Source organism: Bacidia gigantensis, assembly GCF_019456465.1.
Source record: "Bacidia gigantensis strain McMullin 20006 chromosome Unknown contig_180, whole genome shotgun sequence".
Taxonomy (NCBI): domain Eukaryota; kingdom Fungi; phylum Ascomycota; class Lecanoromycetes; order Lecanorales; family Ramalinaceae; genus Bacidia; species Bacidia gigantensis.
Window position 1 is genome coordinate 2,287,265 of NW_025408596.1, and position 22,923 is coordinate 2,310,187.

Consider the following 22,923-nt stretch of genomic DNA (forward strand, 5'->3'; position numbering starts at 1 on the left):
TTTAGACCATGGCGCGCTGGTTTCTAAAATGAAGTCAGTCTTGCAAAAAGGAAAAGAGCGCCTGCCTGTTAGCAGCATACTTGAAGTGAGCGCTTCAACATCGAATGAAAATTTTAGAAACAGTCCCAGTCAGGCGCATGAAAATATACAACAGAGGCAGACGCCATATTGGTCATCTTAAGACCACAACCCCCACAGAGAGTAGCACCTCAGCCGTTTGGGACCTGAGACTGGCAGCGGGTGGGGTAGATCATTCCAGCACTCTATAGGAAAGCTTAAGAACATTCAGATCGAGCATGACTCGCCCGCCCCACTTATAGCCGCCGATTTGCAGGTCGTTCCTTGGGCGTTAGTACCACCGATCATGATCCTTACCTATGCACCATGCTCTTAGCTTGTAGAATCACGTCCGACGGCATTGCCACGCTTGCTCTTCTTGACAGTGCGTTTCCACTCGCTCCTCTTCGTGACTGGATTGTTGTTAAACATCGATCCGGGACCGAAGTCGGGCGATCCTCCTAAGGAGCCAAAGATATCCCCGAGGTAATTACTGGCGGGAATACCCTTCTCAAATGTACTGCCCCAGCCGTTGAGAATGCCTTCTACGACCTTGATACCTGCCAGATAAATATTTGCAATCGCCGGCTCAAAACCTCCTTGCTCCGCGTAGAAGAGATTGACCGTGTCAGGTTCACCAGCGTAGGGTCGATCGAAGTCCGATGCCGTCCGCATAACGATAATGCGGCTGTAATCCGTCACGTTGAAGATGTCTCCGCGGAGAAGAGCTTCAAGCGTAGCGTTATCTTCCTGCGCCGTAGAGCAATATGTCCCACTGCCATTAGTGAAGTGTTTGGTGGTGTTCTCGAAAGCCTCGCTGAGCAAGGTACCGCTGTAATACACGTCTGAAGTCGCAACATCGCAGGCGACCACACTGGGCACCTGACTGCCAGCTTCATACGCATTGGTCTGTGCGTAATTTGCTCGGTAAGCTTTCGCGTCGTCAGAATCATTGAGTGCAGCGGCCTTTGCAAAGCCGACCGCCAGCTGCTGCAGGTCCTCGTTCACCTCGAAAACCTCGGTGCCATAAATGCTTTGTGGGTACTGTGTGGGGTTTTCGCTCCCCAATGGTACGTAACTAAGAATATCAATGGTGGCTTTGGACAAATGATGCCCTTTCACTTACCCGGTGGTAAAATTATCTGGTATGGATCGGGCATCAAATTCGTACTGCAGCGCAACCTGAACTGCATACTTCGCAAAAGTTACTGAGCCAAGTGTGGCCTCCTTAGGGTTGATACCAGCGATGCCCGCAACCAAGAAGTAGGTTTTAGTGAGATCGAAAAGAGACGAGAATGTTAAAGCAGTAACGCTCGTGGCAGCATTAATTTCTTGGGAATAACGTTTAGCAAAGTGACCTTCATTTCCTGGACCAAGGAGCTACACACCGCTCTCGCCGATCGTGATTTGACAGACGTCATGGTTGCCAGTACAATGTACATCTTGATACAATGGAGATAGTCCAGGTACAGTAATGTTTTGCTCTAGTACATTGAACTCGCCGATGCCGTACCAGACCTCGGCCTCAGGATCAAACTTGATCAAGATCAGCTCAGTAGCTCCCACGGCCGAGGGAGCAAGGGTATGTACCATTGAGATGATGAAGACCTTGGGAGCAATCTTCGTACCCCACCGACGTACATTCTCACGAACAGGCTTAGCAATGACGATAGGGAGCAGAGTTACTACCGCCAGCAGCTGTTGGACAATGCAGACACAATGCATTTTGCTCTGATATGGGTGAGCCCAGAAAGATGGATTAACGGGTACCTGAGCAAGGCAGACAGGGTCTTATATGATTCGGCCATGGCCGATCTGTCAAGGGCAGATCCTGCGTTGGTACAGGCAATTCCGTGAATGCAGGATCCGTTTCCAGGGCCAAATAGGAAGGTCACTATCAGAAGGGTGGGAAAGGCACCGGCGAGTTCCTGGCCGACCTGATAAGGGAGCAATTACCGCGCCTTGGTAAGGGTCAAGCTACCAATCGCGCCTATCAACGCCGGGAAGATGCCGCTAAAACGTCAGTAAGGTAAGGTACCTTAGGGACGGACAGGCTTGGGCCTCGGATGCTCACATGCCACCAATGCGGGAGTCTGGGGAAAGCTATCCGCCGGCAGCATACTTCCGAACAGCTATCACGGAAAGCGCCAGACTTCAAACAACTGAGTAGGGCAATATCATGGCAGCAACGTAACCACTTCGGGGGGTAGACTTTGAAAGGTGAAATAGTAAAGGCAATGGATCGTACTCTGCCCAGGACTGACGCTCGCTCAGACCCACTAACGACAAGCGTCATGACGCAACCTTGGCTTCAGAGAGCTCCCTGATGACGTTCCGAACGTGCCAAAGCTCGCATCATCGCAAACATGGTGCATCACCGCGGCTGCTACTGAGTAGAGCTCAAGTAATACCATTGCTGTATCGCCAAGATGCTCGTACATCACTCTGCCATTGCAACAACAATGAAGTCCGCGTACCAGATCAGGTCAACGGTAGTATCGAGCTGATGGTAGTTCGGAAATTTTTGGAGGGCGCTTTTGGCTTGACAACCAAAGTTCCCATTTTGGCCTTCAAGTACACCGAGGAGAGCAAGAAGCCCGCCATCCATTAGGCCGACAATGGTAGCGGTACGTTGCTTCACCGAGAATTCTGTGCCCAATGCGGAAGCGGCATCCTAGAGGTTGGGCAAGGAGTAACAAGGTTCTCCTTCCCGAGGATCGTTGCATTCACCATGTGCAGACATTTTCGCTATATCATGTTTAGATAATCCTGGTGTTTTTCCACCCAAGGTTGAATTCTTCTGACGGAGGCGAGAGGATTGGATGCCGGAAATCCCTGGAAGTTTTCGCAAGGATGAAATCAAAGAATGACGTCTCAAAGTTGAAGATGTAGAGCATATCATGCCTTCCACTCGGGGCGAAAGAGGAATGCGTCCACTACAGCAGAAGGATAGCAAAATTATTTCTCGAACCTCCGGATCTTACCTCCCGCTTCTTGTGAATATCTGTTGCCGGCACATCAATGCTCTCGTATTTCCAGAGATAATAGACAAGTTTGGCACTGATCTTTTCCCTTACTTTGCTGTAACCTAGAACCTGCATTATCTTCTCCAGCTGGACTGAATCCAGATACCTAGAATTAGTCACACAGGCAGCGGGAAGTACCAGAAAGAGGCACGGAAGAGTTGCACCATACTCGCTAGCATTGTCATTCGGCTCTCTCAGAAAGCTGGTGGCACGTTTCAGCATCGTGCCCCTCTCTTTGGCATCTTCAGTGAAATTGAGAACTAGGCTAAGACTGACAACATCAAACCCCATTTCATGAAGCATATTTGGAGTTGGTATAGGTCTTTTCATAAAGTCTTGTTTCTTGATCAAGCGATGTTGAGAATGTAGATCTAGTCTTTCCACGTCGAATATCTTGCTTCGTGCGCACGCGTTATCAGTTCTGAGAGCTCCAACTTCCAACAATTTGAGTCTTCCGTGAGCTTCAGCACTTGCGCTGGTGGAGACTTCCATCCCTTTGAACCACTCGACAAGTATCTTGCTCGAGTCACCCCCACGTTCAGCGGACTGGCCCTGAATACTCGCCGATTGGTATGAACGTAAAGCTCCATCTGCGCCTGACTGAGCTTTGATTTCATCAATTGTTTGAATGTCGCCATGGGTCACCGCTCTTCTCATCTGTTTGCGAAGCAAATGATGTTGCTTAACCACGAAGCGTCTACCAGGACTAGAAAGCTTTGGGCACTGCTCGATCGCTTTTGGTCGAGTCGAAGAAAGAAGTCTCGCTTTCCTCTTCCTGACCATCTTGACAGCCGCCGTAACTACTTCCTCGTCTCTATAACCCTAACCCTGAGGTGCTATCATCGCGCTAGCTTGCCTAGCCTGGGGACTAGCACGACTTAGGACTTAGGAGGCAATTAATTCCGCTTCTTCCGTTCGGATAGGACAGCCTCATTTTGTACATCTGAAGTGAATAAGAACGCTTACTTAGGTTTTCTCGCACGACAAACAAGGATGCAGGATCGTCAAAAATTCCTGACGACTTAACGCAGCCATCAAAGCTTACGACAGGAACAGGATCCAGCTTCGTATCGCCTGAACCTAATTCTCAATCACCATGAGCCGCAACACTCTCGAATAAGGCGCAAAGAACAATGTATGCAGTCTTTCCATGCGCGACCATGTATATCAACGATTACACGTGCTTCGCATTTTGCGTACGATGCTTCTCGGTCGCAAGAGCCTGGCAATAGGCACTGCGGTATTGTTATTATTTTCTGCCATCCTCATCTTCCACATCTTTCCTGGCTCAAGAGACACATCGTCAGAATGGATTCAACGTCTCAAAGGACATTCGCGGACCTACTGCCCAGAAAATATTGACTGGCTTAATGAGCTTGATATCACGTATCCCATCGCCTATGCTCGACGTGACATTCTTGTGAGGCCTACTCCCAATGCGAAAAGAGACAGCATCACCAGGATCCACCAAAAATTGTTTCCTCGTGTACAGAGCATAGACATCATCGATAACGCCGCTGTCGCATTGAAACATTGTAAATCTCCTCTACTTCTTGAGGTACCTACTTCGAGTCGCAGCAACAACGCTTCCAACATCCTCTTCGGCCTTCTTACTACCCTGCCTAACCTCGAGATAGCAATCCCACAACTCCGGCGCTGGCTCTCAAAACTAGATGGTCAATTGCTTGCTATCTTGACTGAAGAAGAGCACAATGGCACACATAGAACCTCTTCCGCAGAAGCAGACAAAGTAGCGCACCTACATTCCCATATGCAAGAGCTTGGCATGAACGTGCGAATCCTTGAAGCCTCCGACTTTAGCAGCAGCTCGCGTGTGGATTCCCTTTCACTCGTCAAGACTTTGTATGAAAACCGCAACAACGCGCAATGGATGGGCTTGATTGATGACGACACGTTCTTTCCTTCCGTCTCTGCTTTGGTATCAATACTCTCGCGGCGGAACCCAGAAGAGAAACATTACATAGGCGGTCTTCCTGAAGGCTTCAGGGATGTCATGCACTACGGATTAGCAGGTCATATTGGTGCGGGTGTTTTCATCTCTATGCCTTTGGCGCAAACGATGGCGAACAGTTACGAACATTGCACTCAAGTGACGCAAAACAGTATCGAACAACGGAAGATAATGGAATGCATAAACGAACTCTCGGAGATAAAATTGGCTTATGAGCGCAGTCTGTATCCGCTCAATCTTACTGGAGACCTCTCCGGCTTCTTCGAGAGTGGGCGCTTGCCCACCTCTCTCCATAATTGGAAGCCTACGTCCACGTCGAAAGATATTTATGATTTGCCGCTCGCGCACCAGATTGCAGATATTTGTCAGGAGTGCTTTCTGCAAAGGTGGCGATTTAACGACGATATAATTCTTACCAACGGCTACTCAATATCACGCTATCGTAAGGACTTTCTCAAAGATATAAGACTTGATCGCATGGAGCACACAATGGACGATGTTGCTACTCATGAAGCATCCAACAACGCCGGCCTCGACCATTCATTAGGGCCAACAAGGCCGAAGTTATCCCCAAATGAAGGAAAGGCTCAACATAGACTTATTCAGTCGAAGGTCGTGGATGGTGGTTTGAGACAGTCGTATTACCATCAAGGTCTTGACGGCGGCGTAGATGGACTGTTGGAATTGTTTTGGAGAGTTGAAACCTGAAGTGCTCATAATCCAGGGATTGCCAGTAAATACTGAACGTCCGGCAAATTTGGAAAAAGGAGTATCTCCGTGCGTTGGACATGATGCCTTGCGGTCGTTGGAGTGGCGATCTTCATTCAATCTTGGGTTTTACAGGGTCATATATGTATAGTAAGCGATTTGTGTACATCACATCAGCATTGAATGGATTTGATTCCGTTGGCTTGCGAACCTGATGCTTACGCACGATTGTTCCCATTTTACTCAGACCCTTTTCCGGAAGCGCTACCGAGGCCAAGTGAGGTTAGCTACAGGACGAGATTCTACCATTTTACACTATTCAGGAAATTGCACGATGGTGATCAAGGAACTGCACTTCATCACAGGCAACAAAAACAAATTGGCGGAAGTGCAATCCATTCTTGGCGACGTGGTACCTCTGAAAAGCCAATCACTAGTTCTTGTAGAGACGCAAGGTACTATAGAGGATATTTCAAAGGACAAATGCCGTAGAGCCGCAGACGAGGTAGAAGGCAGAACACGGCAAGCATTGCATTCTACTGATTTAATTCCAATACAGGTGGGAGGCCCCGTTTTGACGGAAGATACTTGTCTATGTTTCAAAGCCCTCAAGGACTTGCCGGGACCCTACATGTATGAAACTTGAAAGCCCACTCCAGCAAAACTCAAGCTTTCATTTGACTCACGGGCTCTTTCAGCAAATGGTTCCTCCAAGCACTCGGCCATGAAGGTCTTAACAACATGCTTCTTGCATATCCAGACAAAAGCGCCGAAGCTGTCTGTACATTTGCCTACTGTGAGGGGCCAAAGTGTGAGCCCATTATTTTCCAAGGGAGAGTCCATGTTCGGTGCCCGTCCCTGACTCGATCTTTCCCAGGTCGCTGACCACCAACAAGGGAAGGATTGTTCCGGCCCGTGGATCAACCAACTTCGGTGTGTCACCACACCCTTTAAGTTATAGCTTTGAAGGCTCCTCAACTGATCCCGGCAGGTTGGGACCCCATTTTCGAATATCAAGGCGAGACATATGCCGAAATGGCCAAGGATAAGAAGAATGGCTTGTCCCATCGGGCTCTGGCTCTCGCCAAACTCAAAGCCTGGTTGCAAACGCAGACATAGCCTCATTCAATCCATTACTCTTCCACCAACTACTTTCTCTCACCCAATATTCTCTTGATCATTCTCTAGCCGATCTCCCTTCGCTCTCTCTTTGCTCCAATCCCTGATCCACTCCTCCACCCTCCCCACGTTCGCCGTCACGTCCCCTTCTGTGTCACTTTTCAATTCAACTACGATTTTCCCCTCAAACCCCTCTATAGCTTCCTCGCTCAGAATCCCCATGATCTCACTGTCCAGGTTCTCCTGTAGCTTTTTCTCTCCATAACCTCTAGCCTTCAATCTATCGTAAAGCTTCTGTGAGTCAGTGCGCAGCACCACGACGAGATCGATCCAGGACTCGGGGAAGAGATCGCAGGCGTGCCAGTCGATGAGGAAGCCGCCCTGGGCAGAAACGGCGTGGTCTTCTTCGAGGGTGTCAAGAAGCTGTTAGTGACAGGTTACTACAATGTTGAATCACAATGGCACGGTAGATAGAACAACCTTGTCCTCATCCACTATCCAGCTCTTGTATTCGTCGTTCCAACCCTCGTGACAACGTTTCTCCTTCACAATCTGGTTGACCGGGAGGTGCTGTAAGCCACTGTTCTCTGCTAGCAGCTCACAATGGCTGGTCTTGCCAACGGCAGGGGTGCCGGTGATAATTATGTTGGGGCGAGTCCTCGACATTGCGGTAGAAAGAATATGACTGGCAATTTAAAATACATCTCTCGATGCCCATAGAAATGGAACATCAAGTAAGGTACCGAGGGTACCTTACCCCTATATGCAAAGTTACCTAGAAGAAACGCTTGCGATTTTGGCGCGCATGGTACAGAACCGCCAAAAATCCTTTTACTTCTCCCTCCATCAATATTAATCTAAAACTTATAATTAAAGACTTATTTAAAAGCGCGTGAAAAGAGCTTTAAAATGAGATTTTAGTTGTAAGTTTTGGTCAATTATTTATAAAGATATAAGGAGTCTTTTTTGTCTTTTAATAAAGCTCTCTACTTTTTAGGGCTTAAGAACTATAAATTAATAAGCTATATAATTAGTAAGCTTTAAAATATAGTAATCTATATACTTCCTAATATTATAAGAGTTTAGTTTTTTATAAAAATTAAAAATTATTCTATTTAAATATATACTTATAGAATAATATTAAAAAAAAGTAATTTTCCTAAGCTAAAGCTTATAATATAAGAATTGTAAAAAAAATACTTAATTTTATAACTTTCTAAGTATTTATCTAAATTTCAAAATTTTTATTTTACTAAAAAGCTCTTTTCAAGCGCTTTCAAAAAAAGTCTTTAATCATAAGGTTCAGATTAATATTGATAGAGGTAGACGTGAAAAAGTTTTTGATGGTTTTATCCCTCGCGCGGAAAAAGGCGCGCGTTTTTCTAGGTAATTTTGCATATGTGTGTAAGGTGTAACAGATTGCTAGGCGGGACGCGCCGAACCCCCGGCTGCCCCTGAAGATCAAAGGGATGAGGCTCGAAAACCATATCTACGTGCTGCACTGACGTACGAATGAGATGAATGTCCCGAAGTCATTTGCTGTCCTTGTTTAAAGAGTATATAGATGCTCTATCATTCGCTCTCTGATTGATCTCAAGCTCGACGCCCTGTAGAAGCACTTGCCAGATGTCTGAAGCGGAAGACTGGTCTATGACCGAGTCCTACGCACAATTGAAGGTCTCGCTACTAATTGCCCTACTTGTTCTAGCTTGCAGTGCTTCCGTCGTTATCGTGAACAGAAAAGGCTCACTGGGCGCGTCAGCGAGTCCATCCAAAGACTCTTTCATTATCCCTTACTGGCTCCCTTATTTCGGTCATTTCTTCCACCTCTGGTATAACTGGCAAGGCTTTTTCCGTCGGGCTAAGATGACTTCAGCCGTCCAGAGCCTTGTCACTATCCAGGTACTTGGACAAAGGTGTGCTATTATTCTCAAGCCAGACCTTAGCAAAAAAGTATTCGAGCGACAAGCGTCATCCCTCAATCAGAACACTCTCCATTGGCATATGCTAGCCAATGTGTACGGTGCTGACGCGAAACTTTGGGAATCTTTCATGAAAGTTAACCAGGCGCCTTCTTACTACGGAAATGAAGAACTCGCCTCCGATCTCACGTTACGCATCAACGCCTCTTTAGAAAGCCACCTGCCAGATCTGGTCTCGTTTAGTGAAAGCGCCATTGACCAGTATGAGTGGGAACGCTTGGCGAATGCAACCCTCACGGAGCAGACATATGGCATGAGGTTACGTCCCGCTGTTGAGATTGATCTTTTGGCATTACTGAGGAGCTTCACTGGAGCTATTCATCTAACGTCATTGGTTGGGAGTGATTTCTCAGACACATGTCCTTCTGCGTTGAAGGACATTTCGGATTTTGAGCACGGATGGAAATATCTGCTCATTCGTGTATCACCTTGGCTTCCCATTCCGCCTCTGACTAAGGCATATATTGCGCGGAGAACGCTCACAAAAGTCATAAGCTCTTTCTATGATGCTCTCCATGCCGAAGCCAGCAGTGAGCCACTGCCGAGTCAGTGGCGAGATCTCAGTGATGTTAGTCCCGTTGTGAAAGCGAGAAGTGCCTTTTGGCGTAACCAAGGGGTGCCAAAATCTCTGCGTGTTGCCGCTGATCTAGAATTCATATGGGAGTAGGTTGAGAAAATTGCTGGCACGACCACCCTCTAGATCGCTAATCATTTGTTAGCCTTAATGTCACATATACCGCCTTAGTAAGTTGGATGCTCATCCACATATTGAACACCTCGGATCTATTGGATTGGATTAGACATGAGTGTACACCTCACGTTAAAATGATTCCTGGACCTAGGGTTGGAGCAATCTCAGCACAGCCTTTAATCAATATTTATGGACCGGGACTCGCCACCTCATGCCCAGCTTTGAACAAAGTTTTCGACGATGTCGCTGATGATTACTTTTTGTCGTTACAAATTGCACAGGTAGTGGAAGCTTTCTCCTTACCATACAGGAACTCTCAAAAGACAGCGGGACCTGAATCCAGCGATACACTGATGAAGGCTGGAATGTATGTTATTGGAGAAGGTCCGCTTACCAAGAGCGATGATGGTAATTCTGCATTTGCCTATAGTCCTATTGGTCCACCTCACAGCACAACTCGAGAAATCGTAAAAAGCAGTGTTTTATCGAGCGTTGCAGGTATCCTTACCTTTTGGGATATTTCTCCTGATCGATCGAAAGCCTGGCACGAACCAAGACCAACATCTGATTCCCCAATCAGTCAGCCCGCAGGGAAGTATAGAGTGAAAATAGCCCGGAGAAATTTCTCTGATTGAGATCAATATGTTCCATTGCTTTCATGCGCCACGCTTGTAGCCGCTTTGCTAGCTAGTAGCGTCGCCTTGAAGTAAATTCCCAACAGACGCTGCCAGCCATAACCTCGTAAGTCACTTCTTCTCATACTACGGCTAGGCCCATCAACAAATTAAAAAAAAAAACAACTATGAGCCGTGCCAGCCAGTTTTGGGCGCAACACGTGCGGTCAACCTGATATGGTAAGAGTCTGCTTCTGCCAACCTATGGAAAAAGAAAGGGCACTCACGTTAATATCTCGAAAACATCAAACCTGTGTAAATATACATCGTCCCTTCGATACGCCTTAAGCAATTTAGCCGGTTGAGCAACACGAAAGTGGGCATCTGTCAAGCTTTTTATGCCTATCGATGGTCTGTACATTGGGTCAAGGACCAAGACGTTACTTTGTCCGTCCTTGCGCCGCTCAACCCCGACAATCGTCATTGAATGTCCTGTCTCAGATCAGTTTACGGCTCAGAGGGGAGAGTCAACTCATGATACCTCGATGCTGAAAGTATATCGGTGGCAAAGAAGTCCGACACACTGTCTCTAGGAGATTTGGATCGTCACTTAGGAAATACCGTTCGATTGCCTCTACAAGCTGCAGCCACGCTGGCTTACCGGGGTCCTTCGACCGCAGATGATGGGTCATGAAGGATTTCGTGTCGCAGCTAGATCGTAGTCAGAAGTGCATGCATCTCGCTTCTTCGGCTCTATGCAGAAGCAAACCGAATGTCAAGGCTTAGAAACAATGCCTGTGCCTGCAAAACTCGTCATTGTTGCTAATATATCTTCAGCTCACTGACACTTGCCTCGGGTGTTCCGATATACTTTCTTGTACCACGGATGCCCCCCGTCTCGTCACGACCTCTCCGATTGAAGCCTTGGTCCCATGCATGCTCAATCATATCTTGCAACTCGAAGATCGACGGCAACCTCCCGCGAAGTCGTTCGTATCCCTCAGACTGTGTCTTCTGGATGTAAGACATCATCATTTGAATGTTTCGATAGCTTTTCACCATAAGCTAGGGGGATCAATCCTAGGGGAAATGCTACAAACCCACAGAAACCGCCCTCTTTTGACATCTTGAAGATGTTGGTTACATCTGGATGACAAAGATAGGCTCTCGTTACAAGTGCATCCTGAGCACACAGTTTGGCCAGGACTGGTACGATGCCCCGCATTTCGTTTGCTACATTCTCAATACGAAGCAGCCGCCCATCACGAGTGATCTGGTTGGTGATGGTCATTTTAGCTCCCTTCTCTAACAATTGCCGGAGGCGGGGGGGCATTTGGACTTCGTTGTAGTATGGACCAAGTTCCGCGGCCTGCACAAAGTTCTTAACGAGTCGCTTCAAATACAGCAACAAATATACTGACACCTAGCCGAGCTATATTCGCTGTTGACGTTTTCAAAGGTCCCATGATCGACGATTGACCCGCTTTGGGGGGATTGCACGATTTCTGACGTCCAAGAAATGAGGGTTCACCATATTTCACAATTTCTGGATACTGAGATGAGCTATATTGGTTGGTAGGGTTATGAAGAGGCTTTGACAACGGAAAAGAAGATCGAAAGGAGGCACCTCTGGGTGATGACATTGTATGAGAGTCGGCCATCGTGTCATTAGCTAATTCTGCTCTGGTAGATATACCATCAAAATATGCATTCTCCTCTTCGTGTAAGTCTAAATGCGCGTTGTACTCGATCAAGAGTACGACTTCTCCACAGTCACAAGCAACCCAGTCGGAAGCGCCTTCCAATGCTGTTGTTGCCCTGGACAAAGACTGGCACCTCGGTGCCGGCGGGTCATGGACGAGATACGGCGCATCATCGTCCTCTGGATGTATCAGATTCACATGTTGTTGAAGGAAATTAGGATCGCTTTCCACAAAATTGCAGAACGGACAGTATAATAATTTCGTTTTCGACATTATTTGTGCGTATACGATGTGAACAAATGAATGCCAATGGCGTAAATTCAAGCAATGCAGGTACTGGTGGCACTTCTCGCATCCTAATCAAGTCCGTTGTAGATGCGCATTCCCAAGGACTGGTGCAGGTGTGGCCGACAAATACAGAGCACGATGGCTTGCAACATAAGACATCGTTTTGCTATGCATCCCATCTGTATTATTCTCTATGAGCATAATACGTTGTGCCAACAGTTGCGGTCGGTAAGGCCTGTGGTATTGCCAAGAGACTATGTATGATTTGCAAATATGGAGATCTCACGGCCGTTATGAAACGTTGACGAGGCTTTGGCTCATTATGCTTAACACGACTGTGCTCAAATGAGATGTGGAAGGATGACACCATCTACATATCGCCCTTCGTGTCTTTGCAAGCGTCTTATTGCTACGAGTCTACCTGCATCTTCTTCAGCTTATCCACCGTGCCCTCAACGGAGACGGGGACATTTGGTTTTGCACCTAGTGCTTTTCCCTTCGCCTTCAAAGAAGTCGAATCTTTCGGAAGCTCTTTTGTGAATGGAATGAAGTCAATCTCATCGGGCATCCACTTACGTAACACCTCTGGCACTCGAAGGCCATCCTCAGTTTGGTAATTCTCTAGGATACAACATAGTGCACGCTCGGTCGCACATAACGTTGCGTTGAGTGCGTGAACGTACTTTTTTCGCGCTTCTGTTATCTGCTTAGGTCCGTATCGGATGTCAAGAGCGCGTGCTTGATAATCTGTGCAATTCGAACAGGATACAAGCTCCTTGAACTCCGACTGGAAAGGAAACCAGGCTTCTAGATCGTACTTCATGGACGCTGCATTGTTAAGTGCTCCAGAAACTATTGCCACGATCTGATAAGGGAGCCCCAACGATTGATAGAATTCTTCGGAGATTGCCATCATGTCGTGGAATGCCTGCCATGATTCTTCAGGCTTCGTAAAAAGAAATTGCTCGATCTAAGTGAATGGTTAGCTGTGAGTCTTTGCATACTGGTGAGGCTGTCTAGACCTTCTCGAATTGATGGACCCTAAAGATACCCCAGGCATCCTTTCCGTGGGCGCCAGCCTCTTTCCTAAAGCAAGTGCTGAATCCCGCATACCTATTGGCGTCAACACAACGCTCATCATCGTTATTCAGAAGTGGACTGACTTGATAGGTGGGTCGAGGTCTTTTGCTTGCATCCATTCACCAGCATGTAGTGCTGAGATTGGCTGCTCTGAAGTCGCAATGAGGTATTTGTCGCTGTCCTTATTATTTTCGTCCTCAACGACCTTGTAGAGTTCCTCGTCGAATTGTTCTAGTTGCGCAGTCTTCGCCATTTGATCCCGAAACATAAAGTAGGGGGTTGGATGGCTTTGTAACCCCTCTTATGTAAAAATTGTTTTCCATAGTTTGACAGAGCGTCGTTGAGAAAGACGCCATAGCCAGTAAGGCAATAGCCCCGATGTCCAACAATCTTTTGTCCCCGTTCTGGATCATATCCGTCTATCCTGGTGAGAACTTCATGGTGCGATAGACACTCTCTCCCCTCCAGATGTGTTCCTTTCGGCGTCCATGCTCGTATCTTCTGGTTTTTATCCTAGAGCCAGGCGTATCAGCATTAACGTGTAAAGCAGGAGCTTTAGTTATACCTCGTTTTTGCCGATAGGTACATCTTCATGCACGTAGTTCCCGACCGTGTTCAGCTTTTTCTGGAGTGCAGCTTCTTTTGGTCCTACTTGGTTTTCGTGGACCTTCAGTTCCTTCTCTAGTTCACTCTTTTGGTGGAGCAAGCCGTCTGCATTCTCTCGGGCCTGATGAAAAGACTCGTCAGCTATGAATCAAGGCTGTGCTTTAAGCGTGTTCAACTCACTTTCATTTTAGCCCCAATGGCTCTCTGTAGAGCGTTAATTTTCTGTTTCGTCTGTGCTGCTGCATATTTCGCTGTAGAATACATCGCTTAGACCAGGATTCTACCAAGAATTGATCAAGCACGTACTTGTTTTGTCATCCTCATACAAAGCCTGGATCTCCTCCACGGCCACTTCAGGCGCATACCGCCGCCGCTGACTTTCTTTCAGCTTCTTTGTATCACCACCTTTATCTTCCAAAAAGTCGAAGACGTCAAGCATGTTGATAGAGTCGAGATCCGATTTCTTCCTACATACAACGAAGTTGTTGTATGAACGACCTCCGTCATGCTGCTAGGTCAGTATTTAGGCACACTCATATTTACCCTTATTTCTAGGGCCCGCGTTCCCGCGTTCAGGTGGGGCCACCAGCGTTTGCGGATCTAACCCAGATCATTCTTGGAGGGTCTACTGAACTTTTATTCAAACCAAGGCCAGAAGCTATAGTTCCTTTCATAGCGATTGGCATATTGTAATTGAAGTTGAGAAAAGCTGAGACTTGATATCTTCAGACCTGAACTGACCGAAATTCTATCACCAGCAAATTGCTGTTCTTCCCATGCCCATAACAATCGAACTCCAACTCCGAGCCCTTCTATCTGTCTATCATGGCATGGTAAAACCGATGCCGATCTATATTCGAACGACCACATGCGCTATCCTCTCTCTATACCTGCGCTTCCTACTCGGCGTGACTCCGTCTACATCACAGAACACTTAGATCCCCCAGCAGGCTGCTCGGGGTTTTGGGATTTCTCGATCTCCCCGATCACGTGTTCGAATGCAGTGCTGACATTGATGTTTGATCTTGCACTCGCCTCCGTGAAGCTACACTTGAACTCTGCCGCCAATTCCTGCCCTTCTTTTAGGCTCACCTGCCGTTGTCCAGGCTTGAGATCCAATTTATTCGCCACGATAGCCATTGGAGCGGTCTCGGTACCCTGCAAGTACTTGGTCAGTGAACTTTAGGCCTGTGGCGAAAGGGTTCAAGACCAGACGAACCAAATGGTCCAATATCTTGTCCCGTAGTATCTTGACTTGCTCGAACGATTGTCGAGAAGCGATCGAGTAGACGAGCATGTAGCCATGTATGCCAATGAAGTGCTTGGACGAGAGGATGCTGTACTCATCCTAAATTGACCGTGATCGCATTAGTCCAATCGGCGATCGCTGCAAGAAGCCGCGCCTCTGGTGGGCGTGGAAGCTCAGGAACGGACTTGCAAGGCCGTGGCACCCACGGGGGATCAGACGCTTACCGTTCCTGCAGTGTCTACGATTTCTGTCGCGAAATCATGTCCCTTGTATTTGATGATCTTGCTGAAGGTATTCTCGATCGTTGGGTAATAACTATCCACAAACCGTTCTGCGCAGAAGCGTACGCTGAGAGATGATTTGCCTGCAAATTCGCTGTTAGGGAGCCACTTCAGCCCAGGATAGAGAGCAGGGGCGAGCACCTGCGACTTACCGACCGCCCGGCTCCCAACAACAGCGAGCTTCCTCTGCTTTGGAGCTGGCATTGCTGCAGCAAAAGAGCTTTTCCTCGGGATCGTTCGCTGAGCCTAAGTTGAGCAACAGCCGTGCGAAGGAGAGCATCGAGACATGGCGGGTATTTAATCTCAGTGTTGAGAGAGGATCACACCGCCCGATAATGACGCGCCAGGTAGTCATAGACATCGATACCCAGCTTTTTCGTCCTAGATGTCACCTTGACACCCAACGCAAATATCGAGTGCCTGACACCGATCACCATCGATTTTTCAATGAAGCATCTGTTGCTGGCGCTGCGGCACTCATGACTTTTCTATCTCCTTGCCTGCGCAGAGGATCGAGTAAACGCATTGATATCTCATATCGCAAGTCATGTTTCAATCGAGTATAAATTGAGATCGCTCAAGAGCGCATGTCATGGCTTGCTACTGCCGCACCTGCAGCACAGACCCTACAATAATTACAAGGGTTTATCCTGCAACTACCACGTGTCCGAATACCTATCTCGTAGTCGGCACCCGACTGCCATCCTCGCTCGTCCTTCGGAGCCGTAACAACACATTCACAAATCTCATGAAGTTTATACATACGTATCGCTAACATATAATCCACCCAACAGCACAAGCATCCGCCTCAGTGCCACATTCACTATGTGGCATTGATGTTCATCGCGACCCGAGATCGTTCAAGACCCCCTGTACACGCTCTACGAAGCCTATTCGGCCATCTGTATTCTGATTATTTCCGGTCTTGTCATCGATCATGCGATGGTATTCGAGGAACTCTGCGACTGCTTCAAAGACAGTTTGGAGGGATTTCTCGGGCAGCAATGAGGGCACTTGAACCCTCACGGGCTCACTCAGGCAGAGATAGCAGATCAGGACTGAGACGTATCCAAAGGCAACATTGCTAATGCTTTCTTCTTGCGAGTAAACCTGCGATAATCAGCTTTTGGCTTCGTGCTCTCAGGACCGCTCTCACCTCGGAAGCTTTGCGATTGTTGGTCAGGAAGAGCTGCATGAGCGCATCTAACATTGCAGGTTGCTCTCCCGTCCGCCGGAGGAATTGGCATCTCATTCCCTCTGAGACTTCTGCGATGTTTGTTAGACACCCCAATGAGAGGATGCCTTTGTCCAACTTGGCTAACTTGTTCTCGGCGTCCTCCTCACCCGCTTGTGTAAAGTATGATGTTACGAAATCGAAAATGGTTGTCACAACATCTGGGTGCGCAAAAGCTTCTGAGATTCCAGGCACGTTATTTGTCATGTTGAGATACAAGCGAAGTGTTTGGACCTGGAGCGCTTCAGAGTCCTTATGATATGCCGATATGCTAGGCAAAACCTGTACGATACGATCCAGAATCTCAGGTGTTTGTAGGGCCTGAATCGCTGCACCACCTCCGATAATGTAGGTTTCGAGAATAGATACTGAAAGATGGACGCTAACGCGTTGTGTTTGATTAGAAGCCCAAAGATCGGATTGCTTGGGAATTGAGGTCTCTATTAGCTGCTGGGCGTTTTCTGCTGTCAATGGCTGAGCGAAGGGGTTTTGGTCTATTTGCAGACTGTAGAGGTGCTCGAGGCATTGTAAAGAAAGCAATCGGCAGGAGACGAGGGTTGGACGGCCTTTCCTCCATAGCACAGGCGCCAGTAGTCTGTTACATAGTGCAACATATTCTTGCTGTGCGAGCTTTGACAGATTCGTCTCTCGTTGTTTGGCTAGGACAACTAGGTTCTGATCAGATGTGAGAAGTTGCATAAGGAAAGGCATTATCTTCTTGTCAGTCAGAAAAACTCTAAGCGTCGGAGAGTTGCAATTCAAAAGAAGTCGCAGCATCGACATTGCATGTAGTGACATCACTATTGTATCGCGGATATCGACAGCCTTCGAAAATAGGCGCAGCTCAAAGCCTTTGTCTACGAAGAGGCGGGAATTCGACGGCTCCTCAAATTTAGTCGCGAACGCGATGAGTATCCTTCGCGTAACAGTAACCTGGTCTTGACTCCCATCAAGTTCATCGAGGAGGGCCTCCAATTCACCCACCGATCGTACACTACCACCAGCTTCCCGTAGCTCATGAATGCTTCTCATAGCTCCGACCTGTGGATTTTGAGGCTCGTCTAGCTCAAACTCATATTCATCGATTGAATTGGATCTAGATGCGGTCCCTGTGGGGGCGTACTTTTGAGGTTGCTGAGGTCTCGGCACTGCTATTTGGGGCGAGAAGTCAAAACTCACTTTCTGACTTTCTGTCTGATCAGTCAGATATGACCTTTGTTGTGCGTAGGTAACTTTCAGCCCACGAGACGGGACGATTGGTTGAGCAATCGACGTTTCGCCAAGGTACAAATCATGTTCGCCCATTCCATTGACATGGTTGTTTGCGCCACCGGCTAGCTCGAAGTTGACAGTATCGGTAACACCTGGAATCTGTTCTTCTGCAATCAGGGGCCGGAAGTTGCTCGCCGTGCTTTTGGCGGAGAATTGTGAGTCGGTGCTGGAATCTGAATCTTGAGATCTTGACCGCTTTTGTGGGCTTTTCAAGGCATCGATCAGCCTTGTAGAGGTGCACTGTTTATAACTTGGCGGGCCAGAAGATTTAGGGCAAGATTGCGCAGAGGCCTTTGCCCCATCCGAGATGTCGAAACCCGACATACTAAGCTGACTGGGACTGGCATACTGGCTTTCTGAGGCAAGCAATCGATCCCAGAGATCTTGCTGGCGTGGGGTCGTAGAATACCCATGCGGGATGGGGCTTGACCTTGGTGGCGTGACGGGCGGATCTCCGAGACCTGGAGGAGGAGTCTGTGGTGCAGCAGAATCTCGTAACCGTTCGTTCGATGTAGAAGAAGATCCTTCTCGTGGTCGGATACTGTACCGCGCCTGCTTTGAAGTAATTTTGGGGGCGGCGACTACTTTGTATCTCTTTTGAACAGTTTCAGATAGAGAGTTGAGCTTCTTCTGTGTAGGCTTCCTAGCGATCGGCACATTCTTCGAACGTCTTTGTCCCTCGCTGATAGTCTTCTGTCCTGTAGTGCTGGGCAGGGAAGTTTCAGCGCTTGCAACAGGTGCTGAAAGGTGAGCCTTTCCTTTCTGAAGCATCTGTTTGGCCTTCGCTTTCTGCTTTCCAGCGTCATCAAAGCGCAGAGGAGCGTTCTGCTTTGCTTCAGCAGGTGGCGACAGCTTCCGCCGTTTCCTAATTGCGACACTTTGTTTCTTTTGAACTTCGTCATCTGACGGTGGAGATCCGTACAATTCGTCTTCGCGAGATTGAGAGGACGTAGAGGAGCTACGACTAGTATGGTGGTGGTGGTGGTTCGAGGATCGCAACGGATGATTGGGGATCGCTGCATTGTTTTGGGGCGTAGCTTCTTGGTCGGTGCGCTGTATGTTAGAGTAGCACGCAGTATCCCACGGTGTCTGTGAAAGTTCATCTAAACCCCCGAAAGCGGCGTCCACCAAGGCCTTGCGATGCGCTTTGCCGTACTTTGCGGCCTTGTGCCTCTGAGTAACAGCAGCCATGTACAGAGCTACCGATCTTAGATCATCGAGCAAGAATTGAGTCTTGATGGGAAGAACATAACGCCTTCAAGGTAGAACGATCCGGAAAGTCGCACGACGCAATTATCGGCAAAGGGAATACATTCTTGCAACGTGATGGATGAGTGGTTGCAGTCACGACCAGAAAGTACGTATGGTCGAACGCTGCTTCTGGCTTTTCCCAGACCTGCTGGTAAAGGAGATTGATATTCACTCTTCCTCTCTCTCGTCATTGAGGACGCTCTCGGTCGGCGGGCCGCGCTTGGCGTGCCTCACCTCATGTTATCATCCAATCACTAGGGCTGTCACTGATGTCGACTCTTACCCCCAAGTCAAACAGTCATTACTACGGCTTTCCTGCCTTTGCACTAGGCTCTCGGCTTGACTTCGAGATGGTATCAAGTGTCTCTGCAGGCCATTGGTTGTCTAAACATTCACGTCGTCGCAGTTAAGGTGCCAGATAACTAAAGCAGCAAGTTCCACCTCGCGTCTACCATTTCACCAACGACTATCTGCTCATCAGAGGACATCGATGCGTATCAACGTCATCCACTTCATGTATGGCTTCAGCAATAGAGATCGTCGCTCCAGCACAACCGTTAGGCCCCTCGTACCGCCCCAAAGCACAAAAGCCCACTGCCACCATCTCTACAGAAATCACGTACGATAATGTCCATATTCTACCGCAGACTCCACAATTGATTGCATTACTTACGTATGTATTTCTGACTTCCGACCGCGAGAGGTTTCTAACAAGCCATCGTCAGCATCATTCGGGACCGCAATACTGAGAGGGCTGATTTCGTGTTTTATTCCAATCGCATCATTCGGCTGCTTGTCGAAGAAGGACTAAATCATTTACCTGTTGTGGAACACACAATCACGACCCCCGTAGGAAAACAGTATGCTGGCGTCAAATTTCAAGGAAAGATTTGTGGAGTCTCCGTTATGCGAGCGGGGGAGGCCATGGAGCAAGGCCTCCGGGACTGCTGTCGGTCTGTGCGTATTGGAAAGATATTGATTCAAAGGGACGAAGAGACTACGAAGCCGAGATTATTTTATGAGAAGTTACCCGAGGATATCGCAAATCGATGGGTTCTCTTGCTTGACCCAATGTTTGCAACAGGTAAGATAACGACCTGTAAAATCATGCTATCGTCTTAAGATGGATTCTAGGAGGATCAGCAATCATGGCAGTGGAGGTCTTGAAATCGAAAGGGGTTCCAGAGGATCGGATATTCTTTTTGAATGTTATTGCGAGCCCCGAAGGTATCTCACGTTTCGCGCAGCACTTTCCTAGATTGCGAGTTGTCACATCTTTTGTTGACCAGGGTTTGAACGGTAAGAAGTGAGTACGCATCTATCTTTCTTTCGCAGGATTGCGTTGACGAAACCTTAGATACATAGTGCCCGGATTAGGCGATTTTGGAGACCGCTTTTACACGCTCTGATGGTGAGGCTAGATCCTTAAGATATGATCGAAGCAAAGCAGTCACACGTGTACTCAGACCGGGGGAGCAAATGTTTCCAATTTTGTCATGGTTGATGACCATTCAGAGCGTACGATCACTCCTATTCTCTGCATCTAGTCTACATATTTCAACTATCCCTTGGGCGAAGCTTCATGCCAATTAGCGTCACGGCGTCTCAATGCCCAACAGAAATGAAGCGCCTGCCGAGCCTTTGCTGTGGCTGCAATGGAAGAGTCTAGTCATCGTCAATGAAGTCTCCACCATATTCATTACCGTCTACGGCAGAGACCAGGTGACGATCAATATTCATCTCCGAATTCCGTCGCTCATTGCCTGCGGCCAAATCGGAGTATGAGTTGAAACCGTCATCGACAGTTTGGGCGTTGTTCGTTTCTTTTGCAACAGCATCACAAGCGTCAATCCAATCTGAATACACATCAACCGCTTGTGAGAGATCTTGTGCAGTTTAGCGGTAGCTCCGGGACTTCAATGCAAGCTACGAACAATTGATTCCCGTTTGAAATTGCTGTCCGCAAACCTTACAAGAGAGTTCACCAACACCGCCTTTCTTGTCGATTTTTACTGACACGGATTTCTCGTGGTTGCAAAAGAGACATGGGAAATTCGTTGGTAAGGGTTCCTTCTGTAGAGGTAGTATGAGCTTTTGCGCGATGTAAGGCTTGTGATGGAGGAACCTTTTTAGGACCTTGAGGTTTCCTCGATGATTTCTTCCGTTTCCCCTTGAAGGAAATGTCAGCACATACTAGCACAAAAGGCCCCAAGAGCTTTAGGAATCTACCATCTCAATGTGTCATTTCTATGCTTGCGATCTGGTGAAGGGATAGGTAAACTCTTGCGCCCCAGCCGGTTATATTAAGGTTGCGCGGCAGATTAGCGCTAACTAATCGAGGACTAGTGGCCGAGGAGTGGCCTTCATCGTTACTAAAGGCACTATAAGGAAAAAAGACGCCGCAAGAACGCGGGTTCCACGTTCGCTGGTGACTCAATGTTTCGCGGGGTCTTCTACTCGTGGCGCTCGAACGGTTCAACACAAAGCAAGCGTCCTTTGACTTTAGCGCACCACTTGTATGAGCCCCCAGGTGGGGGGTCTCCAGACCCCCCGTCGTCATTCTCCACGGTCTCTTTGGCTCCGCCCGAAATCATCGGAGCATCAGTAAGTAAGCTATCCCTAATTACCGCGGTGTCAGTCGCACTGAGGCATTTAGGGTGCTAGCTCGTGACCTGAGGGCCAGTGTCTATGCTCTCGTTCGTGACTTCGTGCAGCCAGCCATATGCAGCTTATACTTGACGGTCACAGGATTTACGTAACCACGGAAACTCCCCTCACGATGCTTTACACACATATTCGACCATGGCAGATGATGTGGAAGAGTTTTTGCAAGATCACAGATTGTCAAACACAGCATTGATTGGCCATTCTATGTGGGTTGGAAAAGAGGACGCGAGCACGACACAGGATGCTGACCATCTACAGGGGCGCCAAAGTGGCCATGACGGTCGCTCTTCGCTCTCCAAGTCTTCTCCGTGCTGTTGTTCCTGTTGACAATGCCCCAATCGACGCCAATCTGAAGAGCGATTTCCACCAATATGTTCAAGGTCTACGCGAAATTGAACAGGAACGGCCCAGAAATCAGGTAGAAGCGGACATAATACTCCAAAAATATGAGGAGGCAAGGTTTGCTCCTGCCCTTCACATCTGCCAACTCTGCTAAACGACTCGACAGGCACTCCCAATCCGTCAGTTCCTGTTAACAAATCTAGTGCGCTCCGAAGAAGACGACCTGAGATTGAGAATACCTATCAAGATAATAGGATTGGCTCTCGATCAGATGGGAGATTTTCCTTTCAAGTGTCCTGAGGAGGCGCATTTCGACGGCCCAACTTTGATTATCAGGGGATCGAAGAGTAGCTATGTTCCAGACGAGGCTCTTCCTCTGATAGGACGGTTCTTTCCAAGTTTTAGAGTGCAAGATATCGACAGCGGACATTGGGTCATAACAGAGAAACCGGAAGCTTTTTTACGAGGTAAGAATTGTCCAAGAAGATGATTTGTATGCATTCTTGCTGATTGATTAGTTGTTCGTGAGTTTCTTTCAAGTGTTGATTGTGGGGAGGCGTGAGGAGGCATTGAATGTTTCTCTGCGCAAGGGTCTTTTGAGGAAAAGGCGGTACAAGAGCTTTACAAACTAAAGCCGGCGTCGCGGGATCTCTGCCCTATAACGAGTAATGATTTAATGTTCGTCGTTCGGCTAAGAGACGTAAGAAATGCTCGAGTTATTTGCACACTCTTCGGCCCAACGCACAAGCCAGTGCAGCTCAGAAAGCTTGAATGCTGCAAT

General features: G+C 47.9%; 12 protein-coding genes across 12 annotated transcripts; 4 read left to right on the forward strand and 8 right to left on the reverse strand.

Annotated features, from left to right (window-relative positions):
- Positions 1-390: 390 nt before the first annotated feature.
- Positions 391-1,782, reverse strand: KY384_003643 (uncharacterized protein; the record flags this gene model as incomplete). The annotated part of the gene is made up of 3 exons (XM_044812157.1): positions 391-1,135; positions 1,184-1,388; positions 1,446-1,782. The coding sequence occupies 3 exons, from the start codon at positions 1,780-1,782 to the stop codon at positions 391-393; spliced, it is 1,287 nt and encodes a 428-aa protein (XP_044671290.1).
- A 715-nt stretch (positions 1,783-2,497) lies between these two features.
- KY384_003644 (uncharacterized protein) lies at positions 2,498-3,866 on the reverse strand (the record flags this gene model as incomplete). Its single annotated transcript, XM_044812158.1, has 2 exons — positions 2,498-2,731; positions 3,042-3,866. 2 exons carry the CDS (start codon positions 3,864-3,866, stop codon positions 2,498-2,500), a joined length of 1,059 nt encoding a protein of 352 aa, XP_044671291.1.
- Positions 3,867-4,233: 367 nt separating this feature from the next.
- KY384_003645 (uncharacterized protein) lies at positions 4,234-5,763 on the forward strand (the record flags this gene model as incomplete). The annotated part of the gene is made up of 1 exon (XM_044812159.1): positions 4,234-5,763. The coding sequence occupies one exon, from the start codon at positions 4,234-4,236 to the stop codon at positions 5,761-5,763; it is 1,530 nt and encodes a 509-aa protein (XP_044671292.1).
- A 334-nt stretch (positions 5,764-6,097) lies between these two features.
- On the forward strand, positions 6,098-6,882 carry KY384_003646 (uncharacterized protein; the record flags this gene model as incomplete). The annotated part of the gene is made up of 3 exons (XM_044812160.1): positions 6,098-6,396; positions 6,462-6,544; positions 6,755-6,882. 3 exons carry the CDS (start codon positions 6,098-6,100, stop codon positions 6,880-6,882), a joined length of 510 nt encoding a protein of 169 aa, XP_044671293.1.
- A 39-nt stretch (positions 6,883-6,921) lies between these two features.
- Positions 6,922-7,548, reverse strand: KY384_003647 (uncharacterized protein; the record flags this gene model as incomplete). The annotated part of the gene is made up of 2 exons (XM_044812161.1): positions 6,922-7,305; positions 7,363-7,548. 2 exons carry the CDS (start codon positions 7,546-7,548, stop codon positions 6,922-6,924), a joined length of 570 nt encoding a protein of 189 aa, XP_044671294.1.
- Positions 7,549-8,508: 960 nt separating this feature from the next.
- KY384_003648 (uncharacterized protein) lies at positions 8,509-9,531 on the forward strand (the record flags this gene model as incomplete). The annotated part of the gene is made up of 1 exon (XM_044812162.1): positions 8,509-9,531. One exon carries the CDS (start codon positions 8,509-8,511, stop codon positions 9,529-9,531), a length of 1,023 nt encoding a protein of 340 aa, XP_044671295.1.
- A 1,638-nt stretch (positions 9,532-11,169) lies between these two features.
- On the reverse strand, positions 11,170-12,145 carry KY384_003649 (uncharacterized protein; the record flags this gene model as incomplete). The annotated part of the gene is made up of 2 exons (XM_044812163.1): positions 11,170-11,538; positions 11,591-12,145. The coding sequence occupies 2 exons, from the start codon at positions 12,143-12,145 to the stop codon at positions 11,170-11,172; spliced, it is 924 nt and encodes a 307-aa protein (XP_044671296.1).
- A 424-nt stretch (positions 12,146-12,569) lies between these two features.
- On the reverse strand, positions 12,570-14,285 carry KY384_003650 (uncharacterized protein; the record flags this gene model as incomplete). Its single annotated transcript, XM_044812164.1, has 6 exons — positions 12,570-13,130; positions 13,183-13,273; positions 13,324-13,538; positions 13,806-13,967; positions 14,027-14,097; positions 14,153-14,285. The coding sequence occupies 6 exons, from the start codon at positions 14,283-14,285 to the stop codon at positions 12,570-12,572; spliced, it is 1,233 nt and encodes a 410-aa protein (XP_044671297.1).
- A 479-nt stretch (positions 14,286-14,764) lies between these two features.
- Positions 14,765-15,580, reverse strand: KY384_003651 (uncharacterized protein; the record flags this gene model as incomplete). The annotated part of the gene is made up of 3 exons (XM_044812165.1): positions 14,765-15,004; positions 15,066-15,194; positions 15,320-15,580. The coding sequence occupies 3 exons, from the start codon at positions 15,578-15,580 to the stop codon at positions 14,765-14,767; spliced, it is 630 nt and encodes a 209-aa protein (XP_044671298.1).
- Positions 15,581-16,216: 636 nt separating this feature from the next.
- KY384_003652 (uncharacterized protein) lies at positions 16,217-19,073 on the reverse strand (the record flags this gene model as incomplete). The annotated part of the gene is made up of 2 exons (XM_044812166.1): positions 16,217-16,486; positions 16,533-19,073. 2 exons carry the CDS (start codon positions 19,071-19,073, stop codon positions 16,217-16,219), a joined length of 2,811 nt encoding a protein of 936 aa, XP_044671299.1.
- A 1,208-nt stretch (positions 19,074-20,281) lies between these two features.
- KY384_003653 (uncharacterized protein) lies at positions 20,282-20,542 on the forward strand (the record flags this gene model as incomplete). The annotated part of the gene is made up of 2 exons (XM_044812167.1): positions 20,282-20,439; positions 20,491-20,542. The coding sequence occupies 2 exons, from the start codon at positions 20,282-20,284 to the stop codon at positions 20,540-20,542; spliced, it is 210 nt and encodes a 69-aa protein (XP_044671300.1).
- A 256-nt stretch (positions 20,543-20,798) lies between these two features.
- KY384_003654 (uncharacterized protein) lies at positions 20,799-21,365 on the reverse strand (the record flags this gene model as incomplete). The annotated part of the gene is made up of 4 exons (XM_044812168.1): positions 20,799-21,019; positions 21,068-21,206; positions 21,259-21,303; positions 21,363-21,365. 4 exons carry the CDS (start codon positions 21,363-21,365, stop codon positions 20,799-20,801), a joined length of 408 nt encoding a protein of 135 aa, XP_044671301.1.
- Between the last annotated feature and the right edge of the window lie 1,558 nt (positions 21,366-22,923).